Below are 19,217 nucleotides of genomic sequence, written 5' to 3' on the forward strand. Positions count from 1 at the left end.
CACACACAGGTCACCGCCTTTGTACTTTATCATCTTGCCAGGAAACAAACTAAATCCAACCCCTGCCTCAGAGCTGAAGACACATGCCCTGGCTCAGAGGTGGAGTAACTGGCCTGAGGTCCCCAGCCAGCAAATGGCACAGCCAGGTCTGCAAACCCTGAGCTCTGGAAACTGACATCGGTTTCAAAACGAGCCACACCCCTATGCAACCCCATTAGTAACCTGAGAAATGTAAATCACACACATCAGATTAACCCCCCCCCCCAAAATTATAATAAGAAATCGGTAATCCCAATAATGGCAGAGATGTGGGGGAGTGACGAGTTTCATACTCTGTGGATGGGACTATAAATGCCCTCAGTCTTCAGAAGGGCCATTAGGCTGTGTCCAAATGCAAACTGGACATACCATCTGGACTAGAGGCTTCTCTTCTAGAAATGTACCCGGTGGAAGTGTTCATCCAGGTACACAGAGAGGTATGTATGAGAAAATTATCAGTCAACGGAGAAACAGGTAAGTAATTAAGTGTACAGCCATTCAAAGGAATACTATGCAGCAGTGAAAAGTGTGACCGATTTATATGTTTTTGTTTTTGTTTTTTTTTAAAGAAATTCACGTTCTTTTATTTATTTATTTATTTACTTATTTATTTATGGCTGTGTTGGGTCTTTGTTTCTGTGCGAGGGCTTTCTCTAGTTGCGGCAAGTGGGGACCACTCTTCATCGCGGTGCGCGGGCCTCTCACTGTCGCGGCCTCTCTTGTTGCGGAGCACATGCTCCAGACGCGCAGGCTCAGTAATTGTGGCTCACGGGCCCAGTTGCTCCGTGGCATGTGGGATCTTCCCAGACCAGGGCTCGAACCCGTGTCCCTTGCATTGGCAGGCAGATTCTCAACCACTGCGCCACCAGGGAAGCCCTATATGTTTTGACATGGAAAAATTCCCAAGCGGTATCTGTGAATTGAAAAGCAAACTGCAGGCTATTTAGACGTCGTTTAGTTCAATATATGTAAATATACATATATTAATGTGTCTAAATCCATGCTCCTGATGTGTACCTCCATAAAAATCTAAAAAGATACTCTCGGATGACGGTGTACTATCCCACGAGGGAAATAAAATGGGGGGAACCTTTTTTTCCCTCCACTTGAATTTTTTTTTTTTTTTTTACAAACAAGAATCCATGTATTTTCTATACACGGACTTCTTTAACCCCAAAGCATAAAAAAAAAAAGGTAGAAATCAAAGCACAAGCCCTCCCATTCAAGTTGTACGTGGACACGTGCAGCCAAAGAAAACACCAGCGGGCCATCCGTCCCTCTCCTAGCATCCCACCCACTCGGTCCCCTGAACACAGATGCTCTTCTTCCAAGGGAAGGCTCTTGGCCAGGGCTCAGCCTGAGCTGTCCAAGAAGAAACTGTCACAGGCTGGGGTCGCCTCCGTGCCTTCACACCACTCAGCCACAAACCAATCACCTTTAGGATATTCACGGAGGATGCTGGGTGGCTCTCACTCAAGTTTAAGCCCAGAAATCTTAGCTCCGGGACAACTGAGGACAGTGGCGCTTTCCTCTTTGGAAGCCCTGAGAAGGAGTGGGAAATTAGGTAGGGCATGTGGGTGTGCATGTACACACACACACACACACACACACACACACACACACACACACACACAGAGACATCCTTCATCTGATTGAGAGCCGTGAAAAGAAAACACCTGAATTAAGTCCAAGAAGGACAGGGCTGACAAGATTCTGCATCAGCTATAAATCCCACTCATCCCCACACCCCCAAAACAACAGGCTCTCTGCACGGGATCACGACGGGCTTGCCACGCTTACAGCACCCAAGTGATGGTCTCTCCAGGGCTCACACAGTACAGAAACCACAAATTTGGCGGGCGTTTACGGCCGGCTTTCACTGAGATAAAGCTCTCACAGCTACTTTGAAAAGCAAAACAGATACACCCGTTGGCCACCACGGGAGAGAAAGAAGTAGTTCTGCCGCTCTCAGGTTTCCCCAAGAAACTTTTTCCCGCCACTTCACAGGCAAGAAAAAAAAACCACTAAGAGGAACTCAGAGCTCAATGTCACCATACGCCAGGATCTCCTTGCAATCAGATTACAGGACTTAATGGGACAAGATTTGACGACAAAACAAAGGACACAGTGTGGCCAAGATGACTCAGACAACTGCTCACCCAGAGACCTCGAGAAAAACCAAACGTTGCTCCATCTTTAAAGCCAAAAAATGGCAGCCGGGTCCAAGCAGATGCAGCCTTCATTCATTCGCTCATTCATTCATCTCCCAAGCATCCCGCGCTGGGCATGGGGCACAGACACGAAATGGGGACAAGTCCCCATTCTCAAGAAACTCGCCTAAAGAAGCCGCTTAAGGGGAAAAGAGAAATCAGCTAGCAAGTGATGACAGACACCTCTTTCTGCCAGCTCTGCGTCTGGCTGGATCTTGGGCCAAGGTGAGCCTCAGTTTCCCCTCCCGGCCCTGCAGGTGCTGGCCTTGCCTTCAAAGAGCTGAATGCTTTTACCTCAAGTGTGATACTCTGCAATCTCCCTGTCCTTCAGTAACTCCAGGCTCATTCAAAAATGCCGCCAGACACCCAGGGCAGAGTCTGACGGTCTGAAGGCCAGCTGACAGCCTTAATTTGTCTCCCTGGTTGAAAGGGCAGTGGTGTATAAGGTTAGGATGGCAGGAAAGCTCTCAGGCTGTGGACTCCCCAAGGACCCTGCTTATGCAGCCTTGGGCTTATGCCTGCCTCTGTGTGGATCTGGGGAGAAAAGCGGCTTATCACTGCCAATCTGCATCAGGAAGGCAGCGTCCGGGAACGACAGAGCAGCTCATTCCGCCTCTGAGAAGGGGTTTGTATGGGGGAGGTTCTGGACAGCAGACACCGCTATCCTGAGCACCCACCGGCCTGGGCACCCGTGTGAGTCTCACATGCACGTGCATGGAGGGTTCCTGTCCTCCTGTGCTCACAGGAAACAAGCAAAGTGCAGCCCTAGTTTTACCACACACTGTCACAGGCTGCCGTAGAAGAGGCAAGAAGCATGTGAACCGGCTCCTGGGCTCCTCCAGGCAGTACCAGAAACGTGGCCGCACTCCAGCCCCGCCTCGGACCCCAGACCCTTAAGGTGAGGTCAGGCTCCCAGCTGGTCTCTAATTCAGGCTTCCCCAACCCGGGCCTGCGCCTCCAGCAAAAGCCCTGGATGCCCTCCTTGGCCCCCAAACTCAGCCTGCGTCCTGGGTCGGGGAGGTTCCTGGGAAGGTGGCCAGCTGCCCCTCCTCATGCCCTCTGGTCTCTCCGGTGCTCAGGGGCCCCGGCCCAGGACACCCGGCCCTCCTCGGCGCCCAGCGCCCTCCAGCCCCGGAGGGGACCGCGTGCACTGACCCCCGGCCGGGCCCCTCACCCACCTTGAGGACCTGCTGCTTGATGATCGAGGGCACCATCACGATCATGATAACGCCCAGCACGGCGCACAGCAGCCCGGCGAAGCCCAGCGCCGCGACCACCCGGCGCGCTCTAGAGCGGCTGCCCATGTCTGCGCGCCCCGGCGCCCGCGCGCTGCTCGCGGGGCTCCGCGCCTGTGGAGGGACCGAGGCGGGGACGGAGGTGACTGAGGCAGCGACTCCGCGGACGCGGGCCGCAGCAGCACGGCGGGCCCGGGACCGCAGCGCACGGAGGAGCGGCCCGGCAGGTGGCCAGCGGTTTTATGTGCCATCGCCCGGGCGGACCGCCCCCGGGACGCCCTGGGCACCAGGATCTGGGCGGGCGCCAGGATCTGGGCGGGCGCCAGCGGGCGGGGGAGGCGGGGCGGGGCCTAAGTTAGCAAGGGGCGTGTCCGGGGCGGGGCGCGGAGCAGATGGTCCGATTGGGGCGGGGCCACTGCCGCCGGCCCCAAGCTCTAGCTTCCGTTTCCGCGGGAGGGAGACGCGGAGGTCTCGTGGCCTGCGTGCAACGTTGGGCTTGCCTCCCCTCCACCTCCTAACCCTTCTCCCCTTCCTCGCTCCCAGCTGCTCCCCGCTCACCCCTTTCCCTGATCCCGCCTCCCCATCTTCTCCCCCCTCCTCCTCTGTCTCCTCCCCCTGCCTCTCCCTCCTCCCCCTGCCTCCCAGACCCTCCTCCTCCCCTCTTCTTCTCCCCTCCTCCCCTCCCACTTCCTGTGCCCTGACCGTCGTCACTGTTAGTATTTAGTAGGAATTGCCCAACTCTGGCAGGGACTCCAGAGCTCCCGCCCCCAGCTCTGCGACCTCCTCTCCCCCCACGGCGCCACACACACCTTCCCACGTGTGCGCACACACATGCTATTGCAGCCTCTCTCCCCGTAGAACAAGCCCAGCAGACTCCCGCCTCAGGACCTTGTACCCCTACGACTTGGAATTCTATCCCCCCCAGATATCTGCCCGGCTCCTTCCTTCACGACTGCTCCGCCACCTTATCAGAAAGGCTCTTCCCTGCCACCCTGTGTGAAATAAAATAGCGGCCAGTTCTCCCCTCACCCCTCACCCTTATCACCGGGCCACCATCTGGCCTGTTCCACGTTCATATGTTCTTGCGTTCTGACCGTCGCCAGGCGCTAGAATGCTACGGGCAGAAGCTTCGTCTCTTGACAAAGCTTGACCGCTGCCTGGCTGGGAACGCTTGCTCACAAGGAACATTTTAGAGTGAACCAGCGAGGAGCCTTCTAGGTGGGGTCCTTGTGCTAAGTGCCTGGCCCACGGCGACTCCATTCTACAGACAAGGAAACAGGCACGGAGGGTTAGGTCAACAAACCCAAGTCCCTGCTTTCTAACGAACAGGGAGACAGACGATTGGCAAGTGAACAGATGAACGATGGATTGCAGATAAGTGCTCCAAGAAAATGAAACCTGGGCGCGTGCTCCGCTGCAGCCCTCCGCCCCACCTGGACTTCTTGACCCCTGATGTAGACCAGTCCCCTCAGTCTCTAGTTGGGGCCACGCAGGGATAGGAGGGCAGTGTCCCCAGCACCTGGGTAAGGCAGGCCGGTCCCTGAGGGCTCAGAATGAGGCCTTCTGAAACTCTTCTTCAACCCTGGAAGGAAGCAGCCTTCTCCCAGGCCCACACTTAAGCAACACAGCCTGGCCTGAGTCAGTATTTATCAGAGCCTTGCCTGGCATCGTGTTCCCCTTGGGAGACCCGACATTGTCCAGGGTAACGGGAGCAGGGACCCAACCCCTGACCTAGATCAAGATGGCTGGGGCAAAGGTGGCTAGATCAGGCGGCTGTGGTGTCAGATGAGGACAGGTTCCAAGAAGTCCATGCTGCAGGATTTCCTACCCTAGAGTCCTGGGGAAAGTGGCTTGGCCCGTTCTGTGCCTCAGTTTGTTCACCTGTCAAATGGGGATACTAAGAGACTCTCTCCAAGGGCTATTGCGAGGATTAAATGAGTTGGGAAGATGTGACAGTGCGTAGAACAGTGCCCCAAGGTGAGAGCACCATGAAGCTAGCTGTTCTTGTTGCTGCCCCGAGGTCCTAACTGACCTGGCTTCTGCTCACCTTTCTGCCCCCATCTCCCAACCTCTCCCCCTTGTTCTCTCTACCCCAGGCTTCTGGGCCTTCTTTCTGTTCCTTAAACAGCCCCAGCTTTTTCCAGCCACAGGGTCTTTGCACGTGCTGTTCCATCTGCCTAGAATACACTTCCCCAGACCTGCCGCCTTCTCCTCCTGCAGGTCTCACTTCAAAGCCTGCTCCTTAGAGAGGCCTTCCCTGTGTAATCCGTCCAAAATGAAAGTCCCAACCCACCAGTCACTCTCTATCAAATCACCCCATTTTATCTAAAATTGTCTTATTCGTTTATCTGTTTACTTCTTTCTCCCCCCAGCCCCCAAGAGAGAGAAGCCGGTCTGTTTTTGCGAATGGATGTATCCCCAGCACCTGGAACAATGCCTGGCAACTAGTACATACTCGATAAAGGCTTGAAATAATTCATCTTTAATTAATCAACTCATTCATTAATTAATATAATTTCACTGAATTCCTTAAGGCCTTCAGCGGCCATCAGCTGTGGGGATTGTTTTATGTTTGCTGACTTTTGTAGTTCTTGGGAATTAACTAATTAACTAAAATCTGGGGTCTGTGCTCGCCCTGACGCCACCCCCTTCTTTGATACCCAGCTTCCCTCGGCAAGGACTGGCTCGCCTTGACCATCTCACCCAATCTAACTTTCAAGTCTTCAAGGTCCAAATGTACGTGATGCTTACCCAAGAGAGCCCCCAAGGCCACGGCAAGAGTGTTCTCATGTCACGCCACACTGTCACTTGACAAGAGAGAAAGCAGAGATGAAAGGATGTCTGAGACACGTGACCAGCCGTGACCTCGCTGTGGGGAGTCACATCCACTGGGGGAGTAGGGGGCGGTGACCTAAGAAGCCAGAGAAAAGACTTCGTCATGTTTCAGAGGGAGGCTTTGCCAGGACGAGGCAAGACAGTGATGCAGAAGGAAAAGAAAGATTAATGATAGTAAAATATTATCAACGTGCATGTCAGAGAGATCCTGTAAACGCCAAGTCAGATGACGTTCCTCCTCAGCTCTAAACCCTCCCACGATCGAAAGACAGTTAGTGGGAGTGTTGGCAAGGAGGTGGAGAAATTGGGACCCTCATACACTGCTGGTGGGGTTGTAAAATGGCACAGCCACTGTGGAGAACAGTCTGGAAACAGCTCCTCGAAAGACTAAACACAGAGTTGCCATAAGTCCCTGCAGTTCCCCTCCTGGGTATACGTGAGAGAAATGAAAACTGTGTCCGCAGCACAAAAATGTATACACGACAGCACTCTTCACGGTAGCCGAAAGGTGGAAGCAACCCAAATATCCCCCACTGAAACATGGATAAATAAAACATGGAATATCCCACAATGGAATGTTATTTAATATTAAAAAATGAAGTACTGATCCATGCTGCAACACGGATGACTTTGAAAACGTTACCCTAAGTGAAAGAGGCAGTTACAAAAGACCACATACAGGATGATTCCATTTCCATGAAATGTCCAGAACAGGCAAATCCATAGAGACAGAAAACAGGTTAGTGTTTGCCTAGGCTGGGGGTCAGAAAGAATCAGGAGTGACTGCTAAGGGCTCTTTTTGGGGTGACGGAATGTTCTAAGATCGATTGTGGGGATGGTTGTACAGCTCTGTGAATAGACTAAAACCCATTGAATTGTACATTTTACATGAGTGGGTTGTATGCTATATGAAGTATAGCATATTTCCTGTGGTTCCCACCTCACTCAGAGTAAAAGCCCAAGTCCTCACCACAGCCCACTCTGTGAGCTCTGTGGGTCACCCTCATCTCCCTGACCTCGCGTCCCCCTCTCCCCCAGCCCACTGTGCTCCACCTCCTGGCTGTTCCTCAAACCTGCTGCCTTGCCCCTGCCTCAGGGCCTTTGCACTTACTGGTCCCTCTGCTGGACCACTCTTCTCTCAAACCTCCATGTGGTCACCTTCCCTTCCTTCAAGTCCTTCTTTATATGTCATCTTCTCAGCAAAGACTTCCTTCCTATCAACCTTCTCAAATTACAACCACACCCACAATCCCCCCATCTCCCTGCCCTGCTTTATTTTTCTCCATTATGCTTACCACCATCCAACTCTACATTATTCCTGTATTTGCTTGTTTTATTGGTTCTCTTCCTCCTCTGGAATGAAAAAGTCTCCACAAGGGCAGGAATCTGTCTATTTTGTTCATTGCTGTATCCCCCAACTCCTAGAACAGTGTCTGGAACACGGTAGGTCCTTAATCAATAGGCATTGATAAACAACAGCTATAAGAGCCCAATGGTTAAGAACCTGCAGCCAGGTTACATAGCTGTGTGGCCTTGGGCCAGTTGCTTAACCTCTCTGTACCCTGGCTTCTTCCTTATCTGTGCAGTAGAGAGAATCTCAACAGTGCCCACCTCCTGGCATAGTCATGGGATTAAATGAGCTAATCCTGGTTACACACTTATCGAGGTGCCATCCTTACATGGGATCATTACTGAGTGCAGGCTGCCATACGTGGTCCGCCCCACCTCAGCCCAGGAAGAATTATTATTACCACCTGGAGCAATGCATGAGAGGTATTGCGTGGAAGCTGAATGGCTCGATTCAGAAGAGTCGTAGCTGGTTAGTGGCAGAGCGGGGATGGAACCAAGTCACTTGGCTCCAGAGCCCAGACATGAATCATTACTCTCTTTGCTGAAGAAAAAGTGGAGAGAGGGAAAAGAGGAAGTAGTTGGGGAGAGTGAGAGAAAGCACAGGGAAAAAAGAAAAAGCCAACGAGGAAGAGGAAGCAATCGCGTTTGGCCACATCTGCCACCTAGGTCGCCACTGGGTGAAGACAGACCCAGAACTCACATTCTCTGCTTTTATTCATGCAGCCGATATTGACCTACTATATGCCAGGCACTCTGCTAGGTGCTGGGGACCCAGCAGTGAACCTACAAAGCCTTGCTGATCTTCTATTCCAGCAGACAAGCAAGATCAATAAATGGTAAACATAATCATTGGTAAATTTTATAACATGCCAGGGCTGCGCTGCCCTATACAGTAGCCACTGACCACACACGGCGACAAGACACTCGAAATGATGTTCACGTGAAAGCTGCTGTGTCCTACACATGCCAGGTTTCAAGGACTTACTGTGAAATAAAGATCATAAAATATCTCAATATTTTTATGTTGATTACACGTTGAAATGACAACGTTGGGATATGTTGGGCTAATTAAAAATATACTATTGAGATTAATTTCTCCTGTTTCTTTTTACTTTTTAAAATGCAGCTACTGGAATTCCCTGGTGGTCCAGTGGTTAGGACTCCACACTTTCACTGCCGAGGATGCGGGTTCGATCCCTGGTTGGGGAACTAAGATACCACAAGCCAAAAAATAAATAAAATGCTGCTGCTAAAATTTTTTTTTAATTGCACATGTGGCTCCCATTGCATTTCTGTTGGACTGGGCTGTGTTAGAGGATGATATATGATTTAGCAGGAAAAATAAGAGAACAGGGTAAGTGCCCCCAGTGGGCAGGGTTGCAATTTAAATGGGGTGGTTGCGGGAGGGCCTCTGTGAGAGGATGACATTTGAGCAAAGACTTAAAGTAAGTGCAGGAACGAGCCACGTAGATATCTGGGGAAGGTCTTTCCAGGCCCAGGCAACAAGTCAGTGCAAAGGTCCTGAGGCAGGAGTGTGCCTGGATAGATGTTCATTAGGATGCTATACTATCTCATTGAAGCAAATGACTTCTTAGGAGCTGTTTTTCTTCAGTAGGTGAAAATGACTCTTGCAATTTTTTTTTTTACAATCCTCTTTTTTTTTTTTGGCCGTGCCAGGCGGCTTGCTTGCAGGATCCTAGTTCCCCAACCAAGGATTGAACCCATGCCCCCTGCAGTGGAAGCACGGAGTCCTAACCACTGGACTGCCAGGGAATTCCCAGGACACTGTTTTAGAATTTAGGAAAGTAGATTTTATTTGACACAGAGTACAATAGGGCTGCAGGAAGAGCAAACTGAAAAGACAAAGCAGGAGAGACACAGTTCTATTGAACAATTAAGTAACAGGAGGGCAAGTCATTAAACGAAGAACAAAACAGTTGAGCTTGATCAAAGAATGCTCTTTTTTCTAATGCCCACACTTGTGGAATTCCCGCTCTCTGTCGTCCAGCGGACACACCTACTGTGTTTTGAGGCAGCAGGAGATGCAGGGGAAGTGCTTAAACTCCCCCATGCAACGGCACATCTTCAGAAATAGCAGACACCTGGTTAGCTTGACATTCTATGCAAAGATTCATAACGTGGTTCCTGCAGATGGCACAGTGACCAACCACACTATCCCAGGCTCAGAGGGCTACCACATTCCCCCCTTTTCACGTCAAAGCGCTTCCTGCCTGCAGTGATGCTGGTGCCACCCCAGGTATCCACATCCATCACCGCCGCCAATTTGGAAACACACAGACCCTTGCAGCTGTGTGAATATTAATATTAGTGGAGGTCTCCAGAGTCTCACCACCACCACCACACCCCCTAGGAGACTCAGCCAAGCCCCTACAAAACGCTGACTTCCTGCAGAATCATCCACCACCTTGGGAGTCTCCAGACGTCTTCCTTCGTTAAAAGCTGCCAGTTGAACTTCACCTTTGCCCCCGCCTCTCAGGACTTGAGACATGTATGTCTCTCTGGCAAGAGCTAAGTCTCCAACACAAAACCACCTTCCAGATCAAAGGTGTAAGTGTGTGGGAGGGTTCAGCTGGCAACCAGGAGCTAATAACTCTGCTCTGGGTCTGCCGGATCACAGGAGAAAAGCCTCTGCCTGCTCCCACAGCCCAGACGGCTGGAGACGTGAGGATGGTTCCACTCCCAGGACCCAGGAGGCTCCTCTGAGGTCGCCTGGCCCTGCCGGACCTGCAGGGATGAACATCCACCCATCCATTCACAGAGCAGATATTCACCCAGCACCCACTCTGTGCCAGGCCTACTGTGTGCTAGGGGCAGGGGATAGAATAGCGAACAAGACAGACAGGTCCCCTCTGTCCTGGCCTCACATTTTAGCAGGGGAGAGAGATTTTAAAACAAAACAAAACACACCTAAGCAAATAAATAAGAATTTTCTATGATGCTAAAGTGCCAATGAGAGAAACAGATGAGGTAACACCACAGAGAAATGAGGGGGTGGAGGGGTGAGACCAGAAGGGGGAGACCGGGGAGGACATTCTGGCAAAATACCCAGTAAGTGCAAAGGCCCTGTGGCAAGGAGATGTCCCATCTGTTCAAGGAACAGATAAGCAGAGACGGCGGCATGAAGGGAAGGCCCCTCAGATAGCATGACCGCCCAGTTTATATCTCTTGTCCCAGTATGATTATAGCTAGCACCCTCCCCCTTTTACCCTCAAAGTTTGTGCAATAAATTAATTGTTAGGTTTTTCTTAGGCCATGGTAAAGAATTCCAATTTTAGCCGTGGAAATCTCATAGCAGAAGAGTAACCTAAATCAGAGTGATCTGATTTAGGTTTTAAAATACCTTTCAGGGACTTCCCTGGCAGTCCAGTGGTTGGGACTCTGCGCTTTCACTGCCGGGGCCCAGGTTCAATCCCTAGTCGGGGAACTAGGATCCCACAAGCTGCGCGGCACGGCCAAAAAATAAAAACTAAAAAAAATATATGGGACTTCTCTGGCGGTCCAGTGGTTAAGACCCCACGCTTCCACTGCAGGGGGCGCAGGTTCGAGCCCTGGTCGGGGAACTAAGATCCCACGTGCTGCGCGGTGCGACCAAAGAAACAAATCTTTCAATGATTGCTAATTTTGAAGGGGTGATAACTGTTACGTGAAGCATTTTCGAGGTACGTACTGCAGGATGTAGGGGAGAAAGGCCATCGTGACTGAGAGTAGCTTCAAACTAATTCACTAGGGGCTTCCCTGGTGGCGCAGTGGTTGAGAGTCTGCCTGCCGATGCAGGGGACACGGGTTCGAGCCCTGGTCTGGGAAGATCCCACATGCCGCGGAGCAACTAGGCCCGTGAGCCACAACTACTGAGCCTGCGCGTCTGGAGCGTGTGCTCCGCAACAAGAGAGGCGGCGATAGTGAGAGGCCCGCGCACCGTGATGAAGAGTGGCCCCCGCGCGCCACAACTGGAGAAAGCCCACGCACAGAAACGAAGGCCCAACACAGCCATAAATTAATTAATTAATTAATTTTAAAAATAATAATAATTCACTAAAAGAGAAAGTGAAAAGGATGGATGAAGCAGCTGTAACAAAAAAACTTGATAGGTGTTGAATCTGAAAAATGGGTCCATGGAGGTTCATGGTACGATTTTCTCTACTTTTGTGTCTGTTCCTACTATAGACTGAATGTTTGTGCCTCCCACACACACACACAGCACGCACACAAAAAATTCATATGTTAAATCTTAACCCGCAGCGTGATGGTATTTGGAGATGGGGGGGGTCTCTGGGTGGCGATTAGGTCATGAGGTTGGAGCCATTTTGAATGAAATTCGTGCTCGTATAAAGGAAACCCCAGAGAGCTCCCTCACCCCTTCAGCCACATGAGAATACAGGGAACCTATAACCATCTATGAACCAGGAAGTGGGCTGTCACCAGACACAGAATCTGCCAGCCCCTTGGTGTTGGACTTTGAGCCTCCAGAACCATGAGAAAAAAAAATATCTGTTGTTTATAAGCCACCCAATCTGCGGTATTCTGTTACAGCAGACACAGCAAACTAAGACAATTTCCCTTTTTTTTTTTTTAAAGAATAAAAATACATCTCCCTGACTGCTGCTTGAGGGTCAAGAGTAAAAAGTGTGGCTCAGCTAGGATGAGAATGAGGTGGCCCTGAGCAGCCTGGGTTGGAGTGACTTGGGTTGGGGAAGCCAGCGAGACCTGGACGGATGGAAGGTGTATTTGGGACGGATGGATCGGGGGTGAGGGGTAAAGGCAGGGAAGAAATCTGTGTCATATCAGGAAGGGCTCAGTCATTCAACACATATTCATTGAGCATCTACCCTGTGCCAGACACAGTGCTGCTCTGGGGGATCCAGTGGTGGGCTAAGCAGCCATGGTCCCAGCCGTCTTGGAGCTCACAGTACTGAAGGAGAGACTGACAATAAATAATCACAGAGGTCTAGAATTACAAACTGCACAACAAAGGAAAAAGAGAGAGTTCTCGCAGAGCTTGAGAGTGGAAAGTCCTATGCCAGGATACTGTCCTGTCCCTCAAGAACCACCTTCTGCTTCTCCATCTTGATGTCTTCCCTAAGAAGGTGGCCCTCAGAAACCAGGTAAGCAGCCTCCCATGTCCTCTGGTTTCTAGCTGGCTCTGGCCACTGGGAGGTAGGAGATCTGAAGAAGTTGAGTGAGGGGAAATGAGATGTTCTCCAGCCTCCTCCGGTGGTGTGTTCTTAGTAAAGATACCGTTCATCCTCCTTTGCTACTCCTCTTATTGAGAATACATTTTCCTTTCCTCAGAATCTGGGCTGACACTGTGACCTCTGTCAACCACAGGTTGACTGTGGCAGAAGTGAACCTGGGTAGCCTCCAAGAGTGGACCTTAATCCATCAGCAGCTCTGCTTTCACCTCCTAAAACACTCCTTCCTGAACTCAGCCGCCATGTTGTGAGGAAGCCCAAGCAGCTGTGTGGAGAAGCCATGTGAGTGAGGACCATGCCCTCAGCCACCAGCCCAGCTGAGCTCCCAGCTGGCAGCCAGCATCTGTGGACCTGCCAGGTATCCTGGCATTCCAGAACTATTCAAGCCAGAAGATGATAAGAAATACTAAATTTTTGTTGTTTTAAGTCACTACCTTTGGGGGTGTTTTTTTTTAGCAGCAACAGATTACAGAAACGCTCAGGCTGGCCACGACCCTTTCCAAGTAAGGCAGCCCCTCTCCTTCCAGGTTCCAAGGTCATTCCCTCCCCTCCAACCTTCAGCCCTAGGAGTGAGAACAGCTTCACGACTCCTTTTGTTTTCCTCACACATTTAAAACAGTCCCTGTATTAAACCCTCTTCAAAATCTCCCAGTTTTAGTGCACTGTCCCCTTCCTGCTTGAATCCTGACAGATATGAGAACTGATTCTGTGGTGAAAAAGGAATTAATTAGAGAAGAGGAAGAGAATCCTAGAGACAGCGTTCTGGGGCAAAAGCCTGGAGGTAAGAAAGAATAGTCATTAAAAACAGCAAGTCTGGAGCCAGATAATCCAGGTTCAAATCTCGGCTCACATGTGGGCATGATACTTCTCTGGACTTCAATTGCCCCATCTGTAAAATGGGGCTAATAATACCTATTTCAGAGGGCTGTGGTGTGAATCAAGTGAGCTCCTATCTGTGAAGCCCTTAGAACCTTAGCGTGTTTATTTAATAAAACAAACAAACTGGAAGATCTCAGGTTGGTAGAGGGGAGAGGTGAGAACGTGAGATGTGAGGTCAAAAAGTAAGCAAAGGTGGGACTTCCCTGGTGGTCCAGTGGTTAAGACTCCTGGCTTCCACTGCAGGGGGGCGCGGGTTCAATCCCTGGTCAGGGAACTAAGATCCCATATGCCGTGCGGTGAGGCGCCCCAAAAGAAGCAGAGGTGAGGCCCTCCTTGTCCACCATATGTCAAATCAGAAAGCCTTCACTGGCTGGCCCAGATGGGGTCAGGTCCCTCAATCATTCATTCATTCATTCCACAAACCATGGCATGCACTGGGCCCTGCTGTGAAGATAGGCAAGGTCTTTGCCCTCGTGGTGCTTTCATAGCAGTGGAGGGGACAGACATAAGCAATCAGGCTGGGTAAAATTAGAGTGCCATGAAAATAAAACAGGAAGACGTCATAAGGAGAGTTACTTGAGATGGGCCGGCCAGGGGAGGCCTCTCTGAGGAGGTGGCATCGGAGCCAGACTTTGAGGGAGAACATGGGGACCTGTGAAAAGTGCTTAGAGCAGTGAGCACAGCACGTGCCAAGGTCCTGGGGTGAGCATAGGCTAAACACATCAGAAGATCCACAAGACGCTAGGGAGGCTGCATCTCAGGGAGTGGCAGGGGGAGAAGTGGGGGACCTGGACCAGCGCCAGAGCTGCAGGGCCTTGTGGGCCCCAGGGAGGGGTCTGGGCTTTATGCCTGGGCAACGGAAAGCCAGTGCAGGATTTAAGCAGGAAGTAACTCTATCCTATTTGCTTTGAAAAAGGTTCACTCTGTGACCTCTGTAATACACCCTCCCTGAAGCAGATTCCTTTCCCTGGGAGCATTTTTCTCAGGCGCAGGTGGCATTATAGACTCAGTGGTGTGAGAATAATATCTTTGGCCCCACTGGTCTGGGACCTGTGTGAGACCATGTCCCCCTTGCTCACAGGAAACTCTCAGTAAACACAGTTAAGCAAAGAACCCTGTGAGTGAGCATACTATGGTCCCTCTCGGCACCACCCCATCTCTGTCCAGACGGGAGTTTCTGCTGCTGGCAGCCGTGTGCAGAATGCTGTTGCCATCCATTTCTTGCCAAAGAATATTTTTGGAACCTGCTTGGACCTGGGTTTCAGCCACCCCCGGCACACACCTCAACCCGGTGCCCAGAGACAGTGTCCCCACGCAGGAAAGAAAACGGCAACTTTGCTGGGCTTCCCTAGTGGCACAGTGGTTAAGAGTCTGCCTGCCAATGCAGGGGACACGGGTTCGAGCCCTTGTCTGGGAAGATCCCACATGCCGCGGAGCAGCTGGGCCCGTGAGCCACAATTGCTGAGCCTGCGCGTCTGGAGCCTGTGCTCCGCAACAAGAGAGGCCGCAATAGCGAGAGGCCCGCGCACCGCGATGAAGAGTGGCCCCCGCTTGCCACAACTGGAGAAAGCCCTCGCACAGAAACGAAGACCCAACACAGCCATAAATAAAATAAATTAAAAAAAAAAAAAAAAAAAAAACGGCAACTTTGCTGTTCTACAGTCGAGTGAATTTTTTAAAAGGGCAAAGGCCTTTTCTATCCTAAAGGATTCTTTGTACCAACGTTGGCCTCAACAACACTCCTGCCTGGCGGCACAGCGGCCGTCCTCTTGCTCTGATGCTGTGGGATGTGTCCCCAGGCGTCGGCAGGCCCCAGGCAGACGAGGTGGGTGTTGTAAAGGAAGGGGCCGTGACAGGAGCTGCAGTTTTCTGGGCAGGAGAGAAAAATGTTCTGGCAGGAAAAACAGCAAAACAGATGGGGACCTGCTGCAGACAGAGCTGTTTAGTTAGACTGAAGCACGAACACTTGGCTTTCATTGAAAAAAGCCAGTGTACAGCAGGCCACACACGGTGAGAGTGGTTCTCTTGAGTTAGGAAGGGAAGCCTGAAAAACTCCGCTCAGGTTTCAACAAACCAGCGCTAGTACACTTTGGACCTGAAAACAAAAGCCCTAAGAAATTGAGAAAAAGAGAGAGAAAAAGTTGGACTGTGGGGCTTTTGTGTGCTTTTAGATACTTCCCTGAAGGCTGCTGGCATAATCATGCCACCTTCACATTCCACATTTCAGTTCCTTGAACAAAGTTCACTCCCACCCCAGGGCCTTTGCACCTGCTGTGCCCTCTGCCTGGAATCCTTCCCCTGCCCCTCTTCACCTAGTTGGCTCTTCATTCAGTTCTCTGCTCAAACGTCACCTTCCCAGAGAAGCCGCACCCTCCCTCGCTCTCCAGCAAACCACTCTATTTACCTTCTTGAACGTTGTCTGAAATTATTCTGTTGGTTTATTCGTGGACTTGCTTTTGTGTCTGTCTCCACCCGCTGGAATGCAGCTCTACGACAGCAGGGACCTCTCTCATGCTCTCCAGTACCCAGAACCATCCTGACACACAGAAGACACTCAGTGAACATTCACTGCATAAGTAAATCAATAAAGCTGTTGACTGTGGCTGCTCGCTACTTGCCAGAGGGTTTCACATCTGCAGCCATTGAAATGCTTTTGGCTGAAAGTACTAGAAAGCACCAACCTGAGCCGTTTAACAATGAAGACATTTATTATTTCCACAAAAGGGGGAAGTCCTGAGATGGAGCAGCTTTGGGGTTCTCAGTTTCCGTGGTCAAGGATGGACATCATTGAGCACCCACGTTCTTTCTGTCTTCCTGCCCCAGCATCTGCTGCAACGCAAGACGGCAGCCATCAACCCGGAAGTCCCCCAGCACACCACCCCCGTGTCTTATTGGCCAGAATTTGGTCACGTGTCCACTTCTCAGCCAATCATAGTGAGGGAATGGTGTCAACCTCAAACTTAGCTGACCTTTAGAATCCTGGGGGGCTTCAAAGTCAGAGCTCATGCCCCATCCTCGGAGATTTTCGGTGTCCGGGGTCCAGGACTGGGGTTGGTGTTTTTAACTCCCCCTGTGACCCCCACGTGCAACGGGGGCTCAGAGCCATTCATCTCGGGCTGTGGTTCTCCGTTCTGAGAGATGGGAACAGGATCGAAATGCAGATTCTTGGTCCTTACCCCAGACCTGCTGAATCAGACACTCTAGGGTGAGGCCCAGTGATCTGTGTCTTCACAAGCCCTCCAGGGGATCAGAACTCCTGGGGACTGCGAGAAGGGAGGAGAAGAATCTTCCAGAAGAACAAATGCTTTGAATGCAGCCTGTGGTTGGGAGGGAGGGACTCCCACGCTGACGGGTCCCCCAGCTCCTCTACCCGGAGACAGGCCCATGGTCTCCCATTCCATCCTTTCCTTTGAGGCCGCTGAGATCTGCAGCAGCTTCAGAGGTCCCCGGGCTCTGTGACCTTGATTTTGATTTTGGCCCTCAAGTGTGGCCTGAATTGAAGTCAGTGCAATCAGCTGGGGGCTCCATGGGCGACGGGCATCTTCTCTTCCAGCTCCTCTCTCCCCAGACCTACCCCGCGGGAAAGGGAGACAGGTTCTCAGGCGGGAAGGAGTTTATTTCAGCAAGGTGTTTACCGGTCCTGAGATACTGGAATCAAGTTCCTGAAACTCTACCCTAAGGAACTCATTCAGAGAGGAGCAAGACACCAGTGTCAGTCCAGGCTTTGTTATTGATGTAACAGCATTTGAGTCATTTTTCCTCTTCGTTCTGTTTTCTCTCCCTCCTACCCCCAGCTAACCATTAAGATTTCTCTTGTCTTGATATTTCTCAAATCCTTTTATTTCTCTCCATCTGTAGTGGGTAGAATTGTGTCCCCCAAAAAAGATATGTTCAAGTCTTAACCCCCAGGACCTGTGAGTGTGACCTTATTTGGAAATAGGGTCTTTGCGGATGTGATCAAGTGAAGATGAAGTCATCCGGGATTGGGGTGGGCCCTAAATCCAGTGACTAGTGTCCTTATAAGAGGAGGGGACACAGGGGAGGCTGGAGTAATGGGTCTACAAGCCAAGGAACGCCGGCCGCCACCAGAACTGGAAAAAGCAAGGAAGGTTCCTCCGGTAGAGGCTTTGGAGAGCACCCGATACCTTGATTTCCAAGTTCTGGCCCTCAGAGCTCTGAGAAATACATTTCTGCTGTTTGAAGCCGCCCAGTTTGTGGTACTTTGTTATGGCAGCCCTAGCAAATGAATGCACCATTTCCACCGCCTTGGTTAGATCCGTGGTTCTCACACCTGAGGCACTTCAGAATCACCTGGTGGGATGGGGGTAGGGGGGACCCAAAGAGCTGCCCACCCCCAACCAGGGGGCCTGATTCAGTAGGTCTGGATGGGCTTATAATTTTGCATTTCTAGCGAGTTCCCAGGAGACACTGATGCTGCTATTTTGGAGACCACACTTTAAGAATCACTGAAACACCATCATCCTGCCTGGTCGACAGACCCATCCCTCCAACTGGCCTAAACTGTCTTCTCCATCCTCCACCCGCAGGCAGGCAGAGCCTCTTAAAACTCACCTTGGAAACTGTCTGTCCCAGATTTAAAACCTCCAGAAGGGGCTTTCCTGGTGGCGCAGTGGTTGAGAGTCTGCCTGCCAACGCAGGGGACACGGGTTCGGGCCCTGGTCCGGGAAGATCCCACATGCCGCGGAGCCACTAAGCCCGTGAGCCGCAACTACTGAAGCCTGCGCGCGCCAAGAGCCCGTGCTCCGCAACAAGAGAAGCCACCGCAATGAGAAGCCCGCGCACCGCAAGGAAGAGTAGCCCCCGCTCGCCACAACTAGAGAAAGCCCGCGTGCAGCAACGAAGACCCAATGCAGCCCAAAATAAAAATAATAAATAAATAAAATAAAATTAAAAAAAAAAAAAAAAAGGCGTCTCACCAGTCATCTTGGATTAGGGGCCCGCCCTATTCCAATATGACTTCATCTTCACTAATCTGCAATGACCCTATTTCCAAACAAGGTCACGTTCTGAGGGGATTAGGGCTTCTGTGTACCTTTTTGGAGGACACAGTTCAACCATAACAGATATTGATCATAATAAGAGCTGACATTAGGATTTCCCTGGTGGTCCAGTGGGTAAGACTCCACATTCCCAACGCAGGGGGCCCAGGTTCAATCCCTGGTCTGGGAACTAGATCCCGCATGCATGCCGCAACTAAGAAGTCCGCATGCCGCAACTAAGAAGTCTGCATGCCGCAACTAAGAAGTCCACATGGTGCGATGAAGATCCCACGTGCCGCAACTAAGACCTGGCACAGCCAAAATAAATAAATAAATAAATATTTTTAAAAAATAATAGCTGACATTTAGGGACTCTGAACTGTGCCGGGCACTGTTCTGAATGCTTTATATCTTTGCTCACTGAATCCTCACGCTGACCCTCTGAAGTCAGAACCCGTA

At 51.1% G+C, this 19,217-nt stretch overlaps 1 protein-coding gene and 1 pseudogene across 8 annotated transcripts in view; both read right to left on the bottom strand.

The window, feature by feature from the left end:
• SCARB1 (scavenger receptor class B member 1) overlaps nt 1-16,284 on the bottom strand; it is an 89,924-nt gene extending 73,640 nt beyond the window's left edge. For 2 of the 7 annotated variants that reach the window (XM_082353256.1, XM_082353257.1), the window contains exon 1: nt 3,428-3,764. In XM_082353256.1, coding sequence (XP_082209382.1) covers nt 3,428-3,553 — 126 coding nt within the window. In that variant the 5' untranslated portion in view covers nt 3,554-3,764. Of the gene's footprint in view, nt 1-3,427; nt 3,770-16,162 lie in introns of those variants that run through there. The other 5 variants (XM_082353260.1, XM_082353255.1, XM_082353259.1 and 2 more) reach the window with 4 other exon arrangements.
• Nucleotides 7,738-11,383, bottom strand: LOC309610716 (E3 ubiquitin-protein ligase RBX1 pseudogene; annotated as a pseudogene). The gene is made up of 2 exons: nt 11,334-11,383; nt 7,738-9,977 (listed from the first exon to the last, which is right to left on the bottom strand). The product of its transcript is annotated as an E3 ubiquitin-protein ligase RBX1 pseudogene (transcript).
• Nucleotides 16,285-19,217: the final 2,933 nt, after the last annotated feature.

Source organism: Balaenoptera borealis (assembly GCF_965194805.1).
Source record: "Balaenoptera borealis genome assembly, chromosome: 14".
NCBI classification, from domain to species: Eukaryota; Metazoa; Chordata; class Mammalia; order Artiodactyla; family Balaenopteridae; genus Balaenoptera; species Balaenoptera borealis.